The 24,454-nt window shown below is 52.7% G+C and overlaps 1 protein-coding gene across 2 annotated transcripts in view; it reads right to left on the reverse strand.

Annotated features, from left to right (window-relative positions):
• The window catches only part of TEX264 (testis expressed 264, ER-phagy receptor), a 38,493-nt gene extending 14,211 nt beyond the window's left edge, over positions 1 to 24,282 (reverse strand). The window contains exons 1-4 of one of the 2 annotated variants that reach the window (XM_015641208.3): positions 24,088 to 24,282; positions 23,652 to 23,719; positions 22,206 to 22,497; positions 16,802 to 17,023 (exon numbers count right to left, since the gene is read on the reverse strand). In XM_015641208.3, the coding sequence (XP_015496694.1) occupies positions 16,802 to 17,023; positions 22,206 to 22,463 (480 nt within the window). In that variant the 5' untranslated portion in view covers positions 22,464 to 22,497; positions 23,652 to 23,719; positions 24,088 to 24,282. Of the gene's footprint in view, positions 1 to 16,801; positions 17,024 to 22,205; positions 22,498 to 23,651; positions 24,046 to 24,087 lie in introns of those variants that run through there. The other variant, XM_015641207.3, reaches the window with a different exon arrangement.
• Between the last annotated feature and the right edge of the window lie 172 nt (positions 24,283 to 24,454).

Genomic DNA, 24,454 nt, shown 5'->3' on the forward strand with positions numbered 1-24,454 from the left:
AGTGAAAGATGTCCCTGCCCACAGCAGGGGGGCTGGACGGGATGACCTTGAAATGCCCCTTCCAAACCCAACCCTGATTCTGGTCCTCTCTGCTGAGCCACAGCCCAGCAATGGGAGACAGCTGGGCAGAAGGGAAGACAAATTGCTAGAGGGAGAGGCAGGCAGACATGCTTTACACCAGTACTACCTCAAGCACCAAGGAAACCCCAACATCTCAGCTTGCAGCTCCAGCAGGGTGCACATGGAGCCAGGCAGGCCCTGCCTCCCAGGGCGACGGCACCCGGAGCCAGCTCCGGCACAGCCGCCAGCACCAGGCTGCCAAGGGCTGGGGAACAGCTGCTGCTTCCCAGCCTGGAGAAACTCACATTTCAGAGGTGGTGAGACTGTTCCCACGCACGTGCACTTTACTTTCAAATCCTCTGGGCTGTGAGGTGTTTCAGAAACAGAAGGTGATATTATTGCAATCAATGAAAGGCCGTTTCCGTCAGCCAGCAGGAAAAATGAGTGGCAGCACCAGCACTATGGCAGTGGAAGTCTCGCCAAAGGATAACGATTCCTCCAGGTAGCAGATTACAGAGCCTGGCAATTAGCACCTCCCACGCCATCAGCATCCTTGCCTGCCCTCAGCACACCTACCTTTCCCACGGCAGGCCCCCGTCCTGCCTGCAAACAGGACACATCGCCCTGCTGACGTGGCAGTGCCATGGCTCCAGGACAGGCAGGAGAACACCAGCCCCCGAGATTCTCTCCACAGCAGTGAGAGGGAGTGGGAGTGCGTTTGGACCGTGGGAGCTGTAAAACACCAAGCTTGATAGCTTGGGAGAGTTTTTCATTTTCACCTCAGTGAAGGCAGCCTGCCATGCAATTTACACCTTGCCCGCCTGCGCTTCCCTGGGCCGAATCACCCAGCTGCTCCCAGGGCTCCTCCAGGGCAGGAGCTGCAGAGTGGTAGCTGCCAGACAAGGACCAACTGAGAGGTAAAGAGAAGAGTCTGGGGGAGTTGGTGGGTTCAGGAGATCCCAGAACCCTGAGAGGGCTCGCAGGGACCAGGCACAGGCTCCCAGGTCATGGCTGATAGCTTCTGTCAGACTCATGAACACTTTCCCTGGGATGGAGATTCCATCCTGTTCTCCGGCAAAAGGGAGTAAACTCCAGCCCTGCCTCGCTAGAGGCCGTGACACACCCTGGACCTTCTCCTCTTCCAGTACCCATCCAAGCTGCAAGAGAAATCCTGCAGGACACAAAGGAGCATCCATCATCTTCAGAGACGAGCCAGGTAGCAAGTCCCAGCGAGATAAAACCTCTCAGAAAGTAGCCACAGGCAGCCAGAGCCCCCAGTGTGGGAGTAGGACAAGCCTTGGACAAAACTGCCAGCCCAGACACGTTCAGGTACATTAGTCTGAGTGCTTCCAGAGTATCATACTGCCCCCAACTACAGGAATGTCACCTGCAGAAAAAAGAGCAGATGGTGCAAACAAACGTAATTCACGGGCCTTGGGTCCCCCCTGGTGTTACGGTTATTTGGTAGTAATTAGTCCTGGAGCAAAAAGTTGCAAAAGTAAACGAAACTTTTGCATTAAAAAGGATTCATTTTCCTAAAGGCTCAGTGCTTTCTACTTTCCCAAGTTCTGCCTTGCTCCTGTACCCACCATGGATAAAATGCCAGCTGGGGAGACAGTACTCACCAGGTTCCCAGAGCTCCATAATATGTTTTCACACTCTTCCTCCTACCCGACCCCACCACATCCCATTTTCTCCTTCTTCCCCATCACAGCCACACACAAGCTCTCTGAAGGGGACTTTGGTTTTAACCATTCTGAAAGCTCAAACACCAGATTTTCATCATAAGACAAGGAATCTGTGTAAATCCACATCATCTCTCCTCTCCTGAGGAACCAGTCCTGAGTTCCTGTCCCAGTTCCTAGGAACTCCATCACTATGGGAGCACACAGGTCAACAGCTGCACACGAAAGGAGGCGGACGAGACTGTGGGAGAGGAAGACCACAGCTGGAAAGGGCTGCCTCTGCTTCAGAGAGCAGATCTCCAGGGGCCAACACACTCCTCCCAGCTTCAGAGGATGCTTCTTCAGCATTAATCACAATGCTGAAGGGGTTGATGCAATGATCTCTGCCATCACGGATGACTGGAGCAATGCTAAATCGCTTTGCCTGCTCTGTTGCCTTGGCAAGGCTGCCAGGAGTAGCAGCTGTGGCAATTTCTCTGTCTCCTGTCAAGGCAGGGCCTTTCAGGAAAGGGATCATCATCCAAGATCATCTCCTGTTGTTCTGCCTCAGCCAGGCAGAACTGCACTGCAGCCTCCTATCCTGCATGGGACACCACATGGGTAAAAAGAGCCTCTTTGAAACTTGTGGCTTTGTCATGTTGCTCACAGGGAGAGTAAGACCTAACCTAAAGTGACCTGCTCCACCCTGCCATGAGACTCTTGTGGTGACAGATCTTCCTCCATGGATAACTTGGACAGCTCCTCATCCATGAGGACATTCCCAACCCATCTTGATGGCTCTCTCTCCTGGGCTACCACTCACTTGAGTACCAGCCCTTCTGCAACAAAAATGTCCAGACAAGCTGGAGGCTTGTGGTTCACAGCCTTCTCACACACGTCCTCACCTGCAACGAGTGCTGTCATGAAATCTTCTTGCAGCAAAGCCAAAGCAACAGGGATGGAGCAGGAGCAGCAGTGCCTGGTGCCCACAGCACATGGGAGCTCTCAGTCTCCTGAGACAAGGTCTGAGCTGCCCCTTCCTCTTGCTCTTTGGATTGCAGGCATCTCTAGTTGTTCTTCCACAGCCTGTCAGTCACCAGGACAAACTCAGGTGTCACATCAATGGCCCCAGGAGGAAAATGGAGGAGTGGAATAAACACCCTCCCCATCCCTTCCTACCTCCTTGAACAACCTTGTCTTTCTGCAACGCCCCCAGTTCCCAGGCTTCATGGAATATATTTCACGATGAGCTAAGCTCAGCCTCACACCATCCCTTCACAGCTGAGAAAGCCAAAAAGGGAAGCTGAAGAACTTAACCTCGCTGAACTTGCACAGATAAAGCCACCAGCAGCCCAGGGCAAAGCTACGATGCAACCGCCTGATTCCCAGACAAAATAGTCCTCCCTCCCCACCCACAGGGACTTAACTGTCAGGCTTATTGGCCTCATTTGGAAGGCAAGCAAGATCCAGAAGAAGAGATCAAGTGGGTTTCAGCCTGGTTTGCTGAGGAGGAATAGGCAAGCTGATCACGACATCCATAAGCACATCTCAAGTACAACACGTTGGCAAATTTGATGTCAGAAAGCAAGTTTCCAGGACAGAAGGATCTTCAAAGCTATCAGCCAAGTGCAGCCAACAGTGGAGAAAGATTGTCTGAGCTCCCACTCAGGGAAACCCTGCACTCACAGGCTTCACTTGGGTGTCAGGAATCCCAACCAGGCTCTCTGTAGGGCAGACACCCATGGGCCACTGGTCATCTTTGGTTCGCTGCTCCTCCTGCTCCTCCTTCCCTTGCCCCAGGGACAGATATCCCCATGTTTTAAAAGCAAGCCAGGGCCTGGGACAAGTTCCCTCCTGAGCGCTTATAAATGAACAAGAGGCATTTCCCCACAGGCTTCCAGCAAAGCCACCTTCAAACCTCCACATCCAAGAGCTTGCGTCTCTCTTCCGCAGAAACCTGGCAAAGGGCAAAGAGACAGCAGCTCTGGGCTCCTGCGTGATGACAATTCCCCCCGGTGAGCTCGGCTAATGAAGCCCCCAGAGCCTGCAGCCACTGCAGCCGCCGGCGGTAACGACTCGCCCGAGGAAATCCCCGGCGCACTCAAACAGCGCTGGCGGGCACAGAGCGAACGGCACAGCCGGGCAGGCTGCCTGCAGTGCGGGAGCAGCTGGAACACAGGCCGGCGAGCAGGGGGTAAGGGAGGAGAACCAGTGGCACCACGCAGGTTCATCAGGGACAGCTCCAGGTGTCCTCGAGCCGGGACATGCCATTTCAGCGGCCACACGTGCTGGCCAACTTCTCCATTGGCCCTGCTGACAGCAGGCACGGCAAGGCGAGGTGAGGCTGCCTTTCCTCTGCAACTCTCACCTCCTCCTCCTCCTCCTCCTCCTCCCTGGCCCACCAGGGACAGGTCCCAGGGCGCTCATTACCTCGGTCTGGAGAGCAGAGCAGCCGCTGAGCAGCCACCGCAGTGTGCCGGGCGTGCAGAGCCAGCGGCTAGCGGTGCCAGCAGGGACACGAGCTGAGTGCCTCCAAAGCTGGGCTCTTCTGCTGGCAACAGAGGCAGCAGGGGAGGGGAGCAGCTGCTTTCAGCGACCTTTGCAGTCTGGCAAGTGCTCCTCTGCCAGCACAGGATCATGAGTTTGACTGTGCAGATCAATCAGGAGGAGAAATCAAAGCAGTTAGGCAAGGACAGACTGGTCTGACTGCCCTTCCACAAGGATCCCATACATTCCCAGATGTGCTCTGGAGATGCATCATGCCACTCGGCTTCCCAAATCTTTCCCTCCTGGGGAGCCAGCTCTCTATCTGTATCACTGCTCTGCCCTCCCAGGTACCCCAAACCATATACAGCTCTGTGTAACACCACTGACAACAGCACATCAGCTGCCCCAGATCCTCATTAGTGCCCTGATACCTGGAGGACATTCCTTCTCTTCCCAGTGCTGATGTCCTCCCTCAAACCCTGGGTACCTGGAGGATGGGGAGAACTTCGGGGAAGCATATCTATACCTCTGTCCCCACGTGCCCTTCCCCAAGCAGCCACAGCTTGCCATGGACAGGAAGAATATTCTGACTGCTGCAAGTCTGTCCCAGGAAGGCTGCTGGGTCTTGGATAGCAAGAGGGGAGGGATTTGGATGTTGGTGCTGTGCCCCAGGGCACAGGAGTAAGCCAGAGCTAAGCCAATGCTATGGGTCCCAAAGTAGTGCCCACAGGAAACACAGCTTTGCAGGGGAACTGCTGGGAGGTGAGGGCAGTGGCTTCTTGGGGTGGCAAGACCTGTGCGGGACAAGTGAACTTGGCACCTAGAGATGCATGTGAGAGAGGAGGAGGAAGATGCAGGAACAGAGAGGAGTGGATGGCTGTGCTCCTCCACTGAGAGCCCACAACATCTGCAGCCACACCAGCCACTTCTGCTTTGCTCATTCCTGTACTGCTCGGCAGAGAAGTACTTGAGCAAGTCTTTCTCCACACTGACCTCTTGATAAGCTTTTGCCAACTTACAGTCTGGTTACTGAATCACTGGGAGGACCTTACCCCAAGCTGTGAATCTGCACAGCGTGAAGAGCAGAGCAGCTGGCCCCAGCAGATGATAGATATCTACCTTCCTGCATGTCAAGGACCTGCCATCAGCTCCAGGCAGAAATAAACCCCTGAGTAAATTAGAGTAATCGGCCATCCAGTAGCAGGGAAAAAATGCAGGTGTCCACAATGGGAATGAGGCCATTGTTTCCCTCCCTTCAGCCTTCCCAGAGTGCCTTACAACCTTACAGAGTGGGAACAGAGCCTGTCAGCATATGCATGAAGCCAACAGGCAGCTGCACACAGGGCCACTCTGTGATCAGCCATGGCACATTCTCTTCATCCCCCAGGGCCAGGTCACCCCTTCAGGTTTCGTTTGAAAGGCAACAGCCTCCAGTGCCATGCTGGGCTTGGGGCTCCCAGATCAATCACTCTCCCAGCTGCCTTAGAACTCCATCTTTAACCTTCAAGAAGCACCCTTGCCTTAGAGTCTATCCCTGTGAAGATAAGGAAAAGAGACACAGTAGCAACTTTTAATGTATCAGATTTTCTGGTTGATGGTGTGTGGAATGGGGGAATAGAAGCAGAAATTTCCAGGGGTTCTGTGATGCAAATGTGCCCATCCACAAGTTACCACTGTAATAAGCAGCCAGAGCCGGGGACACAGAGCAGTTACTAACTTGCTCTGCCCACTGTACTCTTACCCCTCTTCATCCCTGCAGGGTTGTTATAATTCCTCACATTAGCAGAGGATGCAGGTAAAACCATCTGTCCGTGGAGCGAGCACCCGGTGGTTATTGTATAAGCCGCCAAAATAAAAAAAAATATCATTCCAATTACTCCATAGTGACAGAAAGTCCCAGGCATCCTTCTGCTCTGAGCCTTTGAAATGTAAAGCTGCGCTGTTTGGTATCATTTAATTTGGAGCTCAGCCTCAGATCAGCAGAGCCTCGCTGAGCTTTAGGAGGAGGCAGTCATGCAAAACAGACATGTGCAAAATTCAGATGTCAGTGGCCTGGAAGGCAAGCATACCCCAAGCCTCACCATTTCATGGCCCCAGTATCTCTCCTTTGGCATCCCAGTGCCAGATGAGGATGATTCTGTCCCAAAAACTGTATTGAGCCTCTGCTCCAAATCAGTACTAGTTTCTCTCTGGTACCCAGGAGAGATGACTCCCCATCATCATCTCTCCTCTTAGGAAGGTTTGTTCCTTTCCTCCATACTGGAAGCACATTCTTTTTCAGACTATGGACCCAGCCTAGCAGACCTGGCAGGGCAGGGGCATCCTACCTAAGGGAGAGTTTATCTCCAACAAACCCAGCAGAAATGCATCTGCTCAAGCCAGGCAAGAGCCTCTGCCTCCTCACACCACAGCATTGAGGAGCCCACAAAAGGTGAATGTTGGGTGGGCTGTTGGACTAGAGGGACCATCAGGTGCTGATCCACTCTTGAGGGTAATAGGTACCTTCCATCTCTTACCAACACCAGGCACTGCACTAGATCCTGACAGAAATCAGCTGAAGGGTGACAGAAGACAAGCACTGGCTTGTGCTCCCCAGGGAGATTGGCCCCTGTGCCCACTGTGGTTTGACAGCAGGGGAACAAATACCTTTCCTTGTTCCCATACAATCTGAGAGGTGCCAGGTGACCCACCTAGTACAATGGCCACAAAGGTGAAGAGAATTGCCATGACTTGTTGCTCGCTTGGGATGGAGCAGAGGAAACAGCACAGGATGCCTGAACCCCTGCCACGCTTCAGACCTCTATCAGCTGCCTCAGGGCAGTTCTAATCTAGAGTAATCCCTTCCAGCCCCAGGCATGAGGGGTGGAATTAGAAACTGCCAACATTTCTATTACAGACTCTGATTTTCCCTGGTATGGTTGAACCACAGGCTGGAATAAGCTGTCACATGCTGGAAAAGAAAAGACACAAAAGGAGTCCTGGAAGTGAGGGTTCACAGGCACTCTCCAAAAGCCTGCAAGCCAATAATTAAGCACAGCTCAACCTTCCTCTTTCAAGGAGCTTACAGAGCAGTCTGCAACCTGCTCTGGAGCCCTGCAACAGCTGAGGCAGTTTGGTATGAACATGAACCCAGTCCTGGCAATTCCAGAGGAGTTCAGAGGGCCAGGATTTGGCAGCCTATCAGGACAATCCAAGTTGTCCTGACAATAAACAGGCAGGGGATATTTGCTCCTCAAAGCAGGATGGGATGTGCTGGCTGTGTGTAGGTCTGCAAAGAACATTGCACCTTTCAATACCCTGCACCCACTCCCCAAAGGCTGTGAGTCCCTGTGGGTCCGGATAGAGTGACAGCCACCAGGCAACAGCATAACGAGAGGAAAAACACATGTTGAGCCCATGAAAGCCTCCCTAAGATGTGAGCAGCTCCACAGACCTCCGCACCTGTCATAGTCATGAGGACTGGCCGTTCTGGACACATCCAGCCTGCTGCCTCTGCCCAGGGCCACCAGCACACAGCAGCATCAATTCAAACAGCACCTACAGGGCAGCAGGTGCTGCAGGCAGGAGGAATTGAGAGAGGTGTGTGTGTGTGCGTATCTCCCTATCAAACAAAAAAAACCCTGAGGGACTTCCAGTGCGATCCTTTGCTTCAGTGCAAACAGCTGGGCTTGGCCACCTCACTGGTGCCCCAGCCACCACTGCAGCCCCAGAGCTGTGCCTTGCCTATAGCACACACGCTCTAGGCAGGAGGAGGAGCAAGAACTGATTTTATTCTTTCATCCCTGTGATCTGATCACCACCCAACCTCACGACTCATCCATCCATATTTTGACTTTCTGCAGAAGAGAAATGTTTTCACTCTCCTGCCCCACCCAAGGCAAGGCCTTTCCTACCATTTTATACCTAACTAGGATTGAAAAAGTGCAAGTTAGTCATAGCACAATGGTCCCTTTTCTGGAGGTAAAAATGCCACCACTTTCAAGTGTATTATCTGCCTGCTCCACAGGTTTCAAAGTGGAAGCTTCACAGCCAGGGAAACTGGGCCAACAGCCTTTGTTGGAAAAAAGAAATATTTCTATGAAGCTGTTTCGCATTTTATTAGGTTCATTTTACTGTTTCTTAAGCCTGGTACAGCTGGCAAGGTCTGGCTCAGAGGGCTGTGGGGAAGAACCTGTCCAGACAAAACTCATTAGGACTCAGCTAAAATAATTGCAGAGAGGCAGATCAATCTCATCCTTAAATTAATTGACTAGCTGTCAGGAAGGGAAGACCCTGAGGTTTGGGACACTCTCGCTGCTGGAAAGAGCTGGACACGTCTCCAATGCCTGACAAAGAAAACCTTTTGAACTGATTGCATCCTCTGGGATTCTCTATAAATACATCTGGGGAGAGTGTATGTACAGATCAAGTCGATAAAGAGATCTGACAGAAAAGCACTATAGTATTTCACTCTCCCTCCTTGCCCAAGGCAAACCATTTCAGTTCTTTCTCTTCCTTGGACAGATGTATGAAATATCCTCAGCTTCTCCAGTGATCATTAATTCTCGCTGCAAAGAAGAGGGGGAAGCAAATCTTTTGTCTGAGAAGATTAATCTCTGTGATAATTTTGTAAGGTTGGGCAAGTCATTACAAGGCTGCACTGCCAACTTTCCAAAGCAGCAGCTCGGGAAGGTGAGGTGGCTTCCTACTCCCTCCTGGGACAAAAATGCCCCCAAACAGGACCACTGACTGACAGCCAACACTGGTCCAGGCTTTTAGCTGCCAGGCCATCAGGGATGCCCACACAGTTTGGCATGCATGGGAGGGCAGGCACCTGAAGTTCACTCTTCTTTCAGGAGCTGCCTTTGGAAATGTTCCTGAAAAAGGAGCTGGAATAGCAATAGGATCAAAATGCTGGATGTCACAGGAAAGCTCCCACTGCGGCAGAGACCCGGGGTTGATTTGTCAGCTGGAACAGCCTCCACAGGAATGTGGTGGAGGCCCCATAGCCAGAGGCTTTCAAGATACAATTGTGTGCTAGATAACCACATTCCCTTTCCCATGAAAGGTTGTGCTCTCTTTGCATGCCCCTTCCAAACTTGTCTGCTCCCATTTTGTGATCAATTAGAACTGGGAGGCCACAGTGGCAGGAGCCTGCATCCCACACCAGCTGCTTCCCTAGAACCTGGACTCCCCTGCCTGCTGCTAAGACAGACTCCTGCACAGAGTCAACAAAGAGTTGAGGAAAACCTGGGTGATTTCACACATGGCACAAGCTGCAGAGGCAGGCAAGAAGTCTTTGTAACTACCAAAGCTCAAAGCTGGTCAGCGAACCTTTCCTGCTCAAAGCAGCAATGCTATCAGAGCTGCAGTTTCACACCTGCCCCTGTGAAAGAGCTGAACAGCAGAGCCAAAACAGAAGCTGCACAGTTTGCTTGCAAGAGGAAAGGTGTGTGCAGGCACAGGCAGCAGAGCAGCAGGAATGGCACCAGCACAGGCTGGGAAACTAGCACACACTGACCGGTGCACACCAATGTGCCTGGCACAGGCAGCACTGAACATGAAGCACAGTCAGTGTTAATTCACTGCCGGCCCGCAAGGACCAGGGAGAAGGTGACAGCAGATGACCAGTGGCCTGAGGCTGCCACATTCCTCTGGGGACATGGGAAGTGGGGATGCCTGCTGCGAGTGGCAGGAGATGTGACGCACAGCCCTGGATCCCCATATGTTCCATCAGCCACACAGGAGGAGCACGTTCCCTGCAGACACAGGTTAAACAGACCTGTTCTGCTGCACGAGCCCACCCCACGCCCAAGGTCCCCATGGCATCCAACAACACTTTCCACCAAACCCCCTTCCATCTGGCTCAGCTCCCCAGCCTGACCTCGTGGGCATCCTGCCCTCCCCTGTCCGCTCCACGCTGAAGGCGAGGTCACTCACGCTCGTAGGACTGAAACATCTTTGGATGGTTTTGTCGCTAAAAATATTTAATAACTACAAATCGCTGCGAACACACAAATTGATGTGATGTGACATCCAGCTGGGGGGTGCCAACCAGCAGTGAGCGGGTGTCCTCGCTGCAGAGAGCCCACTGAAAACCAGCTGTCAGTGCAGGTCAGTGAGAGATGAACGTGTCTGCAAAGGCACAGGCACCTCGGGCTCCCGCTCCGCTTCCTGCTGCTGCATGTCACCTTTCAGACAGGCTCGAGCTGGAGCATCACAGTGCCCATCCCTCGCCTGCTCCTCCTCCCCAGCCTGAGATCCAGAACTTCACTGGCTCCTGGCAGAGAGCACACACCAACTAAGTGTGTTCTCCAGCACAGTGACCAAGCCACTCTGGTTCTTCCTCGTCCTCAACATCAACCAGGCTGGACAACCAGGAAAGGTCCATGAATAGTGTACCAGCCACATGTGACATGACCTACAGCCTGTGCAATGGCTCCAAAAACACTTTCCCTGGAGCCTGAATCCTTACTCCAAACATCTGACAGCCCATGGCCAAGCAGCCTGTCACACTGTCAGCTCTGGTCTTGTCCTTGCCATTGATACAAGACTGACACATCAAATCCTCTATGACTTTTTCCCCCGTTATTATTTGATGTGGGAGGATCACTTCCCAGCAGTGTCAGGTAACCTCCTGTATTCCTGGGAGCCCTACAGACCTATACCCAAGAGCACATGGGCTTAAACTGAAGGTCATCCCACCTCTAACCTCAGCACCTTCTTTAAGCAAACTAATTCCCACCGTCACACTGGGGCATGAGAAAATGACAGGAGAAGGATCAAAAATTCAAATTCCCAGAAAGCCACTGGCATATTCTGTAGGGCAACCCATTGATGCAAACAGGAAGAACATCAACTGGATGAGTCTTGCCAGACCCAAATGACAGACAGACGCTGAGGGCAGCAAAGTCTCAGGTTAGTAGTGATAAGTTCTAGATAAAGGTATCCTGTTCCTCCTTCTCTCTATAGAGATGGCTATATGGCTTTGATTGGCCCTGCTCAGCAAGGGCTCCACCTTGGGCAGTACTCTTTAGCCTCTGGTCCCCAGGGCTTGCAGGAGAGCAAAGGAGTTCATGAGGATAAATGAAGCTGTGGCTGAGGAACACAGGACTGAGCATCTGTTAGAAATTCCTAGACCTCTGGAGGAAAATTCGGGCAGCAGTTGATTGGCTGAAGCTGCCACTGTGATGAGCTCTCACGCACGTGCAGACTGAAGCCTGAGCTGCTCGCACACGACAAGTTGGCATTTAAAAATGCTTCATGCACAGAGCCCGGAATAAATAAACTAAATCATCCAGGAGAAAGAATTTAAGTGGAAAAACATCCCGATAATTGAATCCTTTTTGCAAATGTTTTATCAACTCCCAACCCCCAACCCCAGCCTCCCAACACACCCAAGCAAAAGGATGGCCTTTAAAACACCAGCCACCTGGGATGGCAACACAGTTCCACAGACCTTCACTTAGAACAGCTGGGAGAAAAGGATTTTCAACAGATCTAAGCAATGGCAGTAGGCTCAGCAGCATGGTCAGGAGAGCCAGAGGGGAAAGATGAGGTACAGCCTCACAAAGGTGCTGAGGCTCAGCTGCCAAAGGACCACTTAAGCTCCCAACTCCCCCCAGACAAAGAGGCATCCACGTTACGGAGCTGTTTGGGGCACTAGGTAGAGGAGAAGAGTCTGAAGAATGGCACAGATCCTGGATAGGTCAGCCAGGGAAAACCTCAGCAGCACTAGTGAGAAGGGAGGAGTGTCCATTGAGTATTTCTGCACTGAATTTAGGACAGTCAGATGACATGGGCAGAGGATGGGGGTGAAATGTTTGTTCTTCCATGACAAGATAAAACACGTGGCTCGCAGGCCCAGATAACACACATTTTAACATGCTGAAGTCCCCACTGACAAGCTGTCCACATGTCAAAGGGTGATCTCTGGCCAGCTGGAGATGCTAACCCAGGAGAGACAGCAGCCTGTACCTGCCAACATCCAATGGGAAAATAACTGACTTGAACAAGCACAGACTGGCCAGGCAAAGACAGCCAAGACAAAATACACGGATGGCTGCAACTGGGCCAGATCACCAGGAAGCAAAGGAGATCGGCATAATTAATGCCAACCAACACTCATTTACAGCTGTCAGATCCTGTTGGCAAACATGATTTATTTTTGTGGGGAGGGTGGACTTGACTGATAAACAAACCAGCACTCGTGCCGTTCAATCAAGCTCAGAGAAGACGTAGCACTTGGCATCGTTTCCCATCTTTAATCGAGAAACTACAACTCCATCAAAGGGCAGAGGCACGTGTTTGAAGCTGCTATTAGCTGGCTCAGATCAAACCCAGGACTGGGGGGTCTGTGGCAGGGGACAAGATCTATACCAGAGATCCACGTGCTGCAGTACAACCATTGCTGAAATGAAGCATTTGTTTGAGCTACTGACAAGCCACAGAACTTTCTAAGTTGAAAGCAGGTCTGAAAAAGAAACCAGAAATTAAGGCCAGAACATATGGAAAATGTTGGAAAATACAGCTTTGTGTATTTAGCTTAGCAAAGAGAGAGGCAAGAGGTGACTGCACCCTAAACTGCCATAGCTGACAAGGGGAGCAAAGCTTGCTCCAAGCTAATGGTCCGAGGAATAACACATTTCCCTTGCTGTAAACAGGAACCAGCCACATCTTTCTAGCACCTCGTGGAGCACCTTTTATGGGGAGCTGGGTTGTGGAGGAACATGACAGTCTCTGTCAGGCAGAAGCCAACCTGATAGTCTCCCAAATCTTTCCTTGCATCACAGAGTCCACTCCAGCCATTCTTGCCCGAGATCTGCATTGTAAAGGAGTGACTCACAAGTCCATGGAAGTGGGAAACTTGTGATTACAGAACCCAGGGGAAGGAAAAAGCACTGGGAGTTTAGCTGAAGTTGGAGGATACCTTTACAAGACCATCTAAAGAAATAAAACCCCAGTTTTCCAAGTTAGGCAGAGTCAGAGTTTGAGGTCAGGCAGCTGGTGCTCTGGAGAGTGCAAGCAGTCAGGATGATACTGACATTTACCTCCACATTCTCCTTGGCTGAAGAGAGCACAAAACTGACCCAAAAAAACCCACAAAAAGAGGCCATGTTAAAGCAGGCACTTCTAGGGCTGCAGTGGGAGACACCTGCCAGCTCTGCCTTGGATGCACTTAGCTACCTCTCCACCTTCCAGAGGAGACCAACAGCCAGCAGGTCCAAGCCCACCCACCTGGCAATGCCCACTAGATGCCAGAATGGATGTAAAGAGATGCAGGGACACAGCCCACCACAGAGAGCTCACTATACCTACACCAGGAGAAACACTCCTTGAAATGGCAGGAGGTTACAGGGGAATAACCTGCTCCCAGAGCTGTCAGAAAGGGTCCCCACCAGAGAAGAGCTTTCTCCTTTGCTCCCAGGAGCTGGGAGTGCCAGGTCTGACAAGCACTGTGTTGTGGGCCAGGAGTGCACATCCCAGGAAAGCAGGGCATACCTGCCTGGAGGCAGGGAGAAGCAACATCAGAGGTTATTAGGGAGGAAATGCTCTTAAGGCACACTAAATAACCCCAGCCTATGCCCTAAATAACCCATGTTCAGAATAATGAGCTAGCAGCCTCTCCTCGCCTCCTCAGAAGGCAATTCTAGCCAGTAAGTCAATGCCAGCCTGCCATCCCAGGGGAAGGATGTCCTCTTACCTGCCAAGGATGGCTGCAGCCATTTCCCCACAGCTCCCAAAAGCCAGGCTTGCAGCAAAAGTCTCACAGAAATGCCAGCTCCTGAGCTCACAAGAGCCAGGAGGCAAAGATGTATACTGCAAGGACAGTCTGGACATGAGACCTCCTGCTCCATGCCAGCTCATCTCCCTTCCACCCTTAATGAAAGGAGCCTGTCACCCAACAGCTCTTTTTTAATTCTTGTTATAAATTTGTTTTTAACTTTTCCTGTCCCTCCAAAGCCACAGCAGACTGGGAAAAGTCCGGACTGCTGAAAGGCAGCACTGCTGCATCCTCACTGCTTGGGAAACATGAGCCACAAGCATTCCTGCTAACTTCTGCACAGCACCAGCAAGCCCAGAGGGAGCCACACGTTTCATCCACATCCACCAACCTTTGGGACTACATGTCCCCAAGCTAACCTCAGGGGATGCCGTGGGAAGGCCGCTGGAGTGCCAGCTGTGGTAAGGCTTCTTTCAACTCTGGCCCAGACTTCCCCCCCACCTCTCACTGTCCTGTTCCCTCAGCTGGACCCCAAACCCTCAGCTCCTTTACCCTGCATGCCCCACTCCAGTCCCCTTTTCCTCCCATTCTTCTTTATTTTTCAGCATCTCCAAAGCTTTCTCAACCCTCCACACCTTGCAACCCTCTTCCTGCCTCCTTCAGCTCCCTCTCCATTCCCCACTCTCCCACACCTTCTTTCTAGGACTAGGCAGCCATGTCATCCTCCCTCCACTTCAGCTAATTCTCTCTCTCCATGAGAGCCAGCATTTCATCCCTGCCTCTGAGTCCCCTTTCATGACTCATGGCTTTTGCCTTCGAACCTCCTGAGATGGGAGAGCTGTGGGGGGACCTGCTCTTGGCAGGCCTGACCTCCAGCTCTCATTAACAGCACCCTTCCCAAAGCAGGCACACAGGAAACAAATAAATAAAGCAAATCTGTCTCGCTGCTCTCTCGGGTTGCTTAAGGGAGTTGGGCTCCGGGGGTGGGATGAAGGATGCTATTTGGAGAAGCTGTCTCCATGGCAACCCCTATTCCCACCACGGAGCGGGCACAGGTCACCTGTTTCCATGAAAGTTTCCCCCTTCCCTTCCCATCCCTCCATCCCAGGAAGTGCCAGCACAGCCCCAGGGGTGCAGACAGTCCAGGCTGAAGGAGAAGCAGCAACGCCACAGAAGCAACAGGGATGCTGCTGGCACGGCTGCAAACGGCCTCCTGAGTCCCCCATGCCACACTGGAGAAAGGCAGGGCATGCCCACGGTGCAGTGTGCAGGGAGCAGCAGCACCCACTCCCCTCTGCCCCACCCAGCACAGCAAATCCACCCCTCTTCCTGCCTGTGTCCCCATGGTCAGTGCCAGATGGGCAGGGGGGCCCCGCTCTGCTGCAGGACATTTGGACAGACACAGTCTGTCTGTCTGACCCACGTGCTGCTGGGACTGGGACAGAGATCAAAATGTGTCCCCTCCCACTGCACGTGGCTGTGGGTGCTCTGTTCCCATATGATTTCAGTTACTGCAAATCAAAATCGACCGCTCCCATTGAACACTATCAGGTGCTCCCAGAACAACCCGTGGTTCCCGTTTTAGCTCTAACAACTCCATCTCTCATGCGACAGATGTGCTGCTGGGACCTTTCCCCAGCTCAGGCAGCGTCAGCCTGGTGTCTCCGAGCGCTCCCGCCCGCGCCAGCCCCCTCCGTGCCCGCCCGCGCGTCCGCCACAGGGCTGGCAGCAGTGCCTGGTGCCCCCACAACAAAACCGGCACAGCTCCAGGAGGAGACACACAGCATGGAGCCAGAGGGTGAGAACAGGGGTTCTGCTCTCCAGAATGGGGGAAAGGAGCACTGATGGTGATGCACTAAAGCATCTTCCGCCACTAGCAGTGGGCAGCTCCCTGAGGCTGGGGTGGACAAGAGGGTCGGCAAAGACCCCCCAGCTGAAGCTCCAGGATTGGCACCCAGGCAGCCATCCTGCAGCACAGCGCAGGCTGGAGGGATTCACACGGTTCCCCCACAAGGCTGGGAGTTTCGCCAGGAAAAGCAAGTTTATAAATAGTGTGTTTCAACACGAACAAACGAAAGCGTCAGAACTCGACAGTCAGATAAGCCAAGGGCTGAGTACTGGCCCCTCCACAGCATCCTCCCCCACTGGGAAGGACAGTCCCTTCTCTCCATCATCCAGCTGGCCAGGACCTTCCTTGCTCTCTGGAAAGCCTGCATCTGGAGGTGTCTGTGTCAGATGTGCTGCTTGGGAACACCCTTGCCACAGCTGCTCTGGCAGCCAGAGCAGGCAGCAGAGCTGGCTTCAAAAAGACCACAAGCAGCAGGGATGGCCACTAGGGGCAAGGGCAAACACAGCCCACAGCAGCCAGCTGCCCAGCCAGGGCCAAGATCCACAAATTTCAATGTATTGCTTGAAAGAAAGTTTTCATAAGCCCACAGGCCAGAAAGTTTCTAACTTCTCCTCCTGTCCCTGAAGAAGACAGCTGCCCCACTGGTGAGGCTGGCACTCAAAACAGAAGTTCTATGGCACAAAGCATTACACCGAAGGGCACATACCTGCCAGATCCTAACAACAAGAAAGAGACTCAATGGGAAAATCAGCTTTTATCTCTGTGTTAAGGAGAAAAGCAGCAAGTTATTAGATGAGAACTTGTTTCTCATAAACACAAAACAGCAGAGAAGACACCCCTGTGCCTACCGAGTGAATAGAAGGACATCCCTGCTGGGGAACTACCTGCCAGATTGCAAAAGGAGGAGATCTTGATGGTAGTGCCCAAGGGAAAACATCAAGACATGACATGTCAGAGCAGCCCCATCAGCTGTCAGGAAGAGAAGCCTCTGACAGCCCACTGAACACATGCAATGCTCCTCACGCCACACTCGCTTACCTTGATGTAAGTGTCAAGGGCTGGGTGGACACGGTTGACTGCCAGATGGATGGACAATGGTGTAGTGAATGGGAAGGTCGCCATGACCACGTGGCTGGGAGCAGGGAAGCTGAAGATCTTAAAGCCATACTTCTGGAACCGTTTGATCTGCTCTTCCGATGGCTTCGCGTCTCCCTCGCTCAGGATGCGGCCAACGGCAAAGCGGCACTTCTCTGGAGACACCTGATTGAAGGGACAGACAGACAGTGTCAGAAGAAGAGAGAGGCTTAACACTGGCCAAAACCTCAGCTTGCTGAGCTTGGAGGCAGGAGATGATCATAAACCAGTAAAAGCAATAATCCAGCATGATCGAGCACACCAAAGCAGGAGCCCAGTCCTAACCCAGGCTGATCCAGGCCTCAATCATCTACATTCCTCCCAGTCTAAATGCACAGCCCAGTGGGGAAGGGTCTGCTCCTCTCCTTAGAGGGCAGAGAGACTTGCAGCAGAGAAGAGCTAAACCCCACCAAGCTGCTCACTCAAACCTGTCATAGGTGACAGTCACTGCAGGAAGTGTCTCTCCTGATCCTGCATCAGACACCTTTCTGTCAATAGCTGGTCACCACCATCCCCTTCTGCAGGACACCCCTGCAGCTCAGGGAGGGGGCTTAGAGATGTGATCACAGCTTTCCCAGTTTGCCTCCACCCCACTCCTGAGGAAGACCCCTGACATGTGCACATGCCACCAACCCCCATGGGTCACCTGCACTAAGCTGAAGAAAAACTCAGAGGCTGCCAGGTCTTTCCAAAATAGGCACACTCAGTATGGCAGTTTTGGGGTGGGGAAACTGAGGCAGGCAAGACCTGCATTCAGTCACCCAGCTGCTTGTAGTAATACAAAGAGAAACATACTCATTTCTATCCTGAACCCAAGCAACATAAAAAAACCCTAAAACATGCTCTCTTTACAGATTTGAGGATGCCTCCCATTAAGACAGGGGGTGCAGGGCTCTTAGCCCAGCAAGGGGGGTGCTCAAAGCCCTGCTACCAGCACAGTGATGGCCCACTAAGGGTACAAAGATGTCACAAAACTCTCACACAGACAATGTGAAGTAGAGAGGATGCACCAAGGCCAGAGTTTTACCAGCTCCCATCCCCATGGAACACCACAAGGTGATCTGTATTTCCTGATCTCATCCCTAACTTTGCTGTTCTAAAGCTCACCAAAGCTTCCTCCTGCAGTGTAACCACTCTCTCCACACTCTTTGCCCTGCCTTTCCCTTAAACACCTTTTGATGTCGCACGGCAGGACCGTTCAGGAGGAGGAACACAAGCAGAGGTAAATGGAAAGAAGAAAGCAGCCTGTGGAGCAGCATCCACCAAGCTGGGGACATGTCTCATGGCTCGCTCTTGCCCTCCTGTGCTGCAAGAGGGAGCTGCAGACAGGGCTGTGCCCAGCATCCATCAGCACTCCGGGCAGGAAAGGAGAAGCAGATCCACCACAAAGACAGCAAGAGGCAGCTGAAAATGGCATCCCTGGGAAAAGAGCCAGATTGAATATTTAAAGGAATTTAATCTAGATTTCCATATCTCCTTGTTCAATCTCCATTTATGTCCTGAGCGAAGATAGTTCAATCCCAGCCCCAAAGCAACTGTCGGAAGGACGGGAGCTGCTGGAGTGGGCAGCAATGCTCAGCCAGGCATGTTTTCTTCCTCCCTTCTCCTTTTACCTTTCCTTTTCACAGCATGTAGCCCCAGAGACATCTTTCCAAGGGTACCAACAAGGCAGATTTGCCTTCTCCCCATGGAAAGGAAAAAGAAAAAAGGAAAAGAGGAAAAGAGGAAAAACTCCACTTAAACCAGCTTTCCCCTAACAGATTTGTCTTTTCCAGTAGGCAGGTGCTGATCAAAGTCTCTAGTCCTCCAAGCATCCTGACAGAGAAGTTCTGGAAATTATTACTTAATCTATCAATCAGCTTTGCCAATTGGAACAAAACCCATTTCTGCATTCATGGAGCATTTTGGCCTTATCCATCCAACACTTGGGTGCAGGCTTTTGTCTGAGCACATGGACTGCAACCAAAAGGCCCTGGCATGTACCCACAGCTATACATGAGCAGAAGTTTGGCTGGTGCTGAGTACAAACCCACCCACCACATCCAGTCCTTGCTGAGGAGTTATTTTTGTTCCTGCCAGAGGTGGGAAAAGGCGGGAGAAGTCCTCTGGGCTGCTAAATATTAAATTAAAAGGAAAAGAAAAAAAAAAAAAAAAAAAGAAGTTGAAATTAATATTAATCTTGTCCATTAAAACACATAAAACATTGCTGGCAGGGTTTGGGCAGCACTCGGTGAGCATCCTTGTGTGAATGTTGGAGAGCCAGGAGTCAGCAGGGAGCCCCAGGGACACTGGTGGCATTGGCTGCCCTGAGGCCTGGCATGACCCCAAGGCAGCCCACATGCTCCAGGCCATGGGGATCCCCTCAGCCCCTCTCCCAGCTCAAAGCAGCATACAGCTGCTGCTCTCCAGCTCAGCATTCCCATCCTCTCTCCTAGCCACCTCTCCTAGAGCTGTCCACCAGCACAGTAACTGCCACATAGCACCTGCTGGCCAGCAGCCCCTTCCTGCCCCAGAGTGGGGGGCACCAAACCTCCAGGAGCCATGGCTGGGGATGGCTGGCTGGCCAGAGCCCTCCTGTGCTTCACAACACCACAGGACAAAGCCAGCAAGTTCTGCTGCCTGATGACAAAAGGTTTATTTCTGGAGACAAGTCAACATCCGTGGCAAGTGGCCAGCTCTGGGCGGGCCAGCTCTGCCAGAGGGCGAGGAGAGCACTGAGAATGAGGAGGAAGAGGAGGAAATAATCTCTTCCTCTCAGGGGAAAGGCAGCCTGGGTGACCAATCCCACCCTGTGGAACCTCCAGGAATGAAGAGCCAGCAGTGCACACCATCTCCCATGCCATCATGGCTCAGTGGATATGAGTGCACAAGGAGCCACACGGGACCCTAGGGTGCTCTACACCTGAGCCAGCATGTCAGGTATGAGCACTGCAGTCTCCAGCCCAGAAACCAAGCCCCAACTGGCCCTTTCTTCACCTGCCCACAGGCAAGAGAACCATCTGCCCAAACACATTCTCACTTCCAGCACCCTGCCTGGCCTGACCTGCCTGTTGGTGAGATGTGGATCTCTGGGGGGATCACTTCAGGAGCCCACAGAAGGTCCCACCAGCACCCCAGCTGCTCCAGCAGACCAGGTCTGACACTGTGCTTGTGGATGGCAGATGAGGGGAGGCTCCTGTCACTATGCAGAGCTGCAGGCACTGCAGCTATATCCTGCACAGCCCCCCAGTGTCCCAGCTACCACAGTGGCTACAAAGACAGGAGGATCAGGCCAATGTCACCTGCTCAATGTCATGAGCAAAGGCAGCTGTTCCAGAGAAGAGCAATCTCCATGGGGCTGCCCGCCAAGCCTTGGAGGGCAGGTTAGACTCTTGCCACAAGGAGGAACAGTTGGCCTACAAAATCCTGGATGGCCACCAGAGACAAGGCCTACAGCCCCACTGCTTTCTCCAGCCACAGGGTGAAGGCAGAGATGCAGCACGTGCAGGAAGAGGAGAAAAAAAAGACATGACCTGGAAGGGGAGGCAGTTTGACCGTGCACTGACAACTCAAATTTTCAGGGTCAGGTCAGAGTTACTCCTTCCTAGCCTTACTTGGTGCTACCAGGGAAAGCACTCCCTGTGCCAGCCAGGGCAGAGGTTACCACAAATATCCTTATCAGTATCCGTGGGCCTCAGCAGTACAGGCTTTTACTAACCCAGGCTTTGGCAAACAAAAAGCCAAAGCACAACACCCTTGATACAATGTCAGCTGAAAAGCTGCAGGGCAACCACAGGCATGTGCACATCACATCCCTGGAGTAGGACAGCACTGGGAATGGACACTGAGCCCTTCTCACAGCATTGATTGCCTGCTCTGGTCCAGAGACCACGGCAGAACAAGCAGCAGCATCGGGATTCTCAGCTCCAGGTGAGGCCCTCAACACAAGGATACAAATTAGTGGCAATGAAATGGCCCCTCTGACCACATGGGCACCATGGCTCCTGCTCCAAATATGACACTTCCTCCAGACAAAAGTGTCCAAGCATGCCTAGTCAAGCCCTGCCTCTGCCCAGCTCATCCTAAGGAGAGAAGTCATCCTTGCCATCATCCTTCCCAGGCCAAGAAGACATCACAGTGTCTTCTCTGCCTCCTGTGACCCAGGTAGGTAGAGACAAGTCAGGACACAAGGACACAAGGTGGTGAACACACCAGGCTCCCCTGTGCACAGCCAAGCTCAATGCTTTCTCACCTCCAATATCTTCCTGTCACTGCTCACTCAGCACTATGTTTTCATGGACAAGTTCTTCCCTCAAAGCAGGTCCAATCCTTGGGAGAACCATCTTGCAAGCAACAAAACAAGGTTTCTAAAACAGGACCAGACACCCCCAGAGCAGAAGCACTGGGTGAGAGCTATCAGCCCAAGCACTGTGCCCTGCACCAGCCCCCAACACACGAGCCCAAGCACACATGCACAGCTGCTGGCCATTCTTTTGTCCCTCCTCCCCACGGATTCCTCCACGGTCACAGTAGCTACTGCAGAATTACTGGGGAGCCAGGCTGTCTGCCCCAGACAAATGCCCACATGCCATTATTTGGAAATCCCAGAGCCATTTAGTATCAGCAGCCAGGTTCCACCCCCCCAGCAAATTCTGATGCACTTTTGTTTGTTCCTTGCCTTTAACTGTTCCCATGGAGTGCTGGGCTCTGGCTGGCAGCCATCAGGCAGCGTGCTTTCTGCTCACCTCTTTGCCATTAGGAGCATCATGGAGCAACTGTTTCATCAGACAGGAGCCCTCAGCACGAAGCACCTGAGGTTTCAGTAAGAACTCTCAGGGGATGGAAGAACTACAGGGAAGCTCAGAAACACATGAGAGCGCTAGAAACGAGAGAAGGAGTATGGATGAGAACAGACCAAGCTTTTGAGAAGAGACCATCTGCTTCCAACCACAGAGCTGCAAGTCCAGAAGGAGCCTTGGCTGCACTTCCAGGGAATATGCCAAAGAATGCCTCACCTTGGGGTCATGAACACTGGCTTCTGTTCCATAATCAGCTCTGTTAGCCTGCTGATACCCTGTATAGATATAGATAGCAGAGGCTATCAGAAGATACCAAGCTTTGCTTGCCCAGCGCCTTTCAGTCCAGATTATGCAAAACCCCATCTGCTTTCAGTGCTTTTTCACACACAGGGTCCTCTGTAGATCTGGGAGTCCTTGTGAATCCCAGTGCTCACCTACAGAGGATGAGGTGCACATGCCTGAAACACAAGTAGGGAGCATCCCGAGCTGGGAACCACAAGAGTGTGCTCACCGTGCCGGGCACGCCTTACCGTGTGAGGGTTGTCATAGTAGACACCGATGGAGCAGAGCTTCGAGGAGATGCTGCAGCCATCTGTGAAGAGCTGCCCGGATTCTCCATACGGGCCCACCCTGAACTTGTAGGCCAGAGTCATGTTGCCGACAGGGGGGGAGCCAGCACTCACAACCACCTCTGTGAAGAGCCCCGAGTAGACGACAAAACCAAAGATGGTCAGCAGCAGCAGCACAACCAGCACCGCGATCAGCCCCAGCAGCACCCAGTCAGTCATGATGGACACCTGGAGCACCACGGTTCCTGAGGCACTGGCAGCAAGAGCAGAGAAGAAAAAGAAGGGCAGTCAAACTACCACATGGGCAAACAACTGCTTTCTAAAGTGATTCATCTGCAGCAAAATGCACTCTCTTCCAATTCTTCTTATGTGTGAAGCTTAATAGAGTGGAAACCCCCCAGAAGCCTTCTGTATATTAGTGCCACATTGCATCAGCCTGTTCCAATTGGTCACCAGGTACAAATTATATTGCTTCAGCGCCACTTGGGAATGAGGTGGTTTTGAAGGGAGGACAGAGAGGCATCATCTCCATCTCCTCAAAACTGTTCAAATCCGATTTTGCACCCAGGAGAGACCAAAAACCACCCTGGGAACCTGTGTCATGTAACAGATAACAGACACATAGCACTGGGCTAAGGATAAGGAACCATAATAAAATAATTTATCATTTATAGGTATCAAACCCACTCTAACCAGGGCAGCCCCTTTGTCAATAGATCTTGAAGCCCAGACCCTCCTGCAGTGACCCAAATGAGGACCACACTAGTTCAGATCCAGATCCAAGCACCCAGAGTGATTCAGAGGAAGCAGAAGACCCAGACAGAAAAAGCATTCCCAACACACTCAGGTACAATAAATTACTGGTATTCCTTTTAGATGGCTTTTTTTAAACTAAAAGAGTTTTTATAACTTCAACAAAGGCTTCCTGTTTTGTTTGGCATCTTTTCTCTTGCACTGACTGTGGGACACAGCAGCCTGGTGAATGTCTCCTGCTTGTTTTCACCCACCAAGTGCAACCACTCTGGGGAGTTGCAACCCAAACTATTTCAGAAGAGTTGTTTGTGTTTTATATTCCCATGAAACACAGCTCTGGTCACACAGGGAATGGTTGTGATGCTCCCCTGGGACTTTCACAGAAGGTAGGTTTGGAAGTGAGCAGTGAAGTAAACAATCCACCTTTACCTCTGTGTGTTATAAACATACTTTATCCACAAAGCGTCGTTCACCAAGGCTGCTGCTTGTTCACTCAGCTTTACAAGAGAAAAGCCACATCCTGGTAGGAAGTGCAGGCAGCTCCACTCTGCTTGAGCCCAGCAAGCAGATGTATGGCAAAACCAAGCCCTGCTGAGCCCAAACTGGGGCCAGGCTCCTGAGCCAGGCACCATCGCACACCATGACCCCACTCACCTGAAAAACCAGCTCAGCCCAGAAATGCTTCAAGACATCTGATCCACAGGGGTGCGGGATCTGTGGCGCTGCAGCAGGAAAAAATAAGTATCATTGCTTCCTCTCAAACTCACGGGACCAAAAGCAAAACAGCTGCTACCGAGCAGCCGTAAGGCACCCGGTCACCTCGGACCGGCTCCCCAAAGGAGAGGTGTCCCGAGGAGAACCTCCTCCTGCAGGACCACGCAGGCCAAGACTTCTTCCCGAAACTCTGCGGCTGAATGCACGGGCACCAAGAAACATGGAAACGGGAAAGGACCCTCTGCTGGTGTGTCCCAGCCCGGCAGTCCCCGGGGCCAGCTGAGCCGCGCGGAGCTGCTCCCGGGTGCCCGGGCAGCCGAGAGCTCCCGGAGGGATAGCCCCGCTCCCGCAGCGCCTCCCTGTAACCAACACAGACCTGGCACTCCCAATCACGGCTCCGCTGATTCCCCCGAGCTGCCAGCCCCACGCCCAGCCCCAGGGCCCTGATGGCAGCCGCCCCAGAGCAGAGCAGGGTATTTTTGGCTGTTCTTCCCAGTTTCCGCGGCTCGTTCCCCGCCGGCACTGGCAGGCACCGCCGGCTCCCCACAGCCCTCCTCACGGGCCGGGGATGTCACCTCCCCTTTCCGGCCGGGATGTCGACCCTCCCGGTGCCCGTGCTCGGCGGAGGCTGGGGGTCTGCCCCGAGCGGCCCCTCAGCCCGGCATGCCTGCCGGGAGCCGCAGCCCTGGGCCCCGCCGGCAGCGCCCTTCGCACCGGCACCGGTGCAGCCCCCGCCGCGGGCG

The sequence above is a fragment of the Parus major genome, chromosome 12, assembly GCF_001522545.3.
Source record: "Parus major isolate Abel chromosome 12, Parus_major1.1, whole genome shotgun sequence".
Classification (NCBI taxonomy): domain Eukaryota; kingdom Metazoa; phylum Chordata; class Aves; order Passeriformes; family Paridae; genus Parus; species Parus major.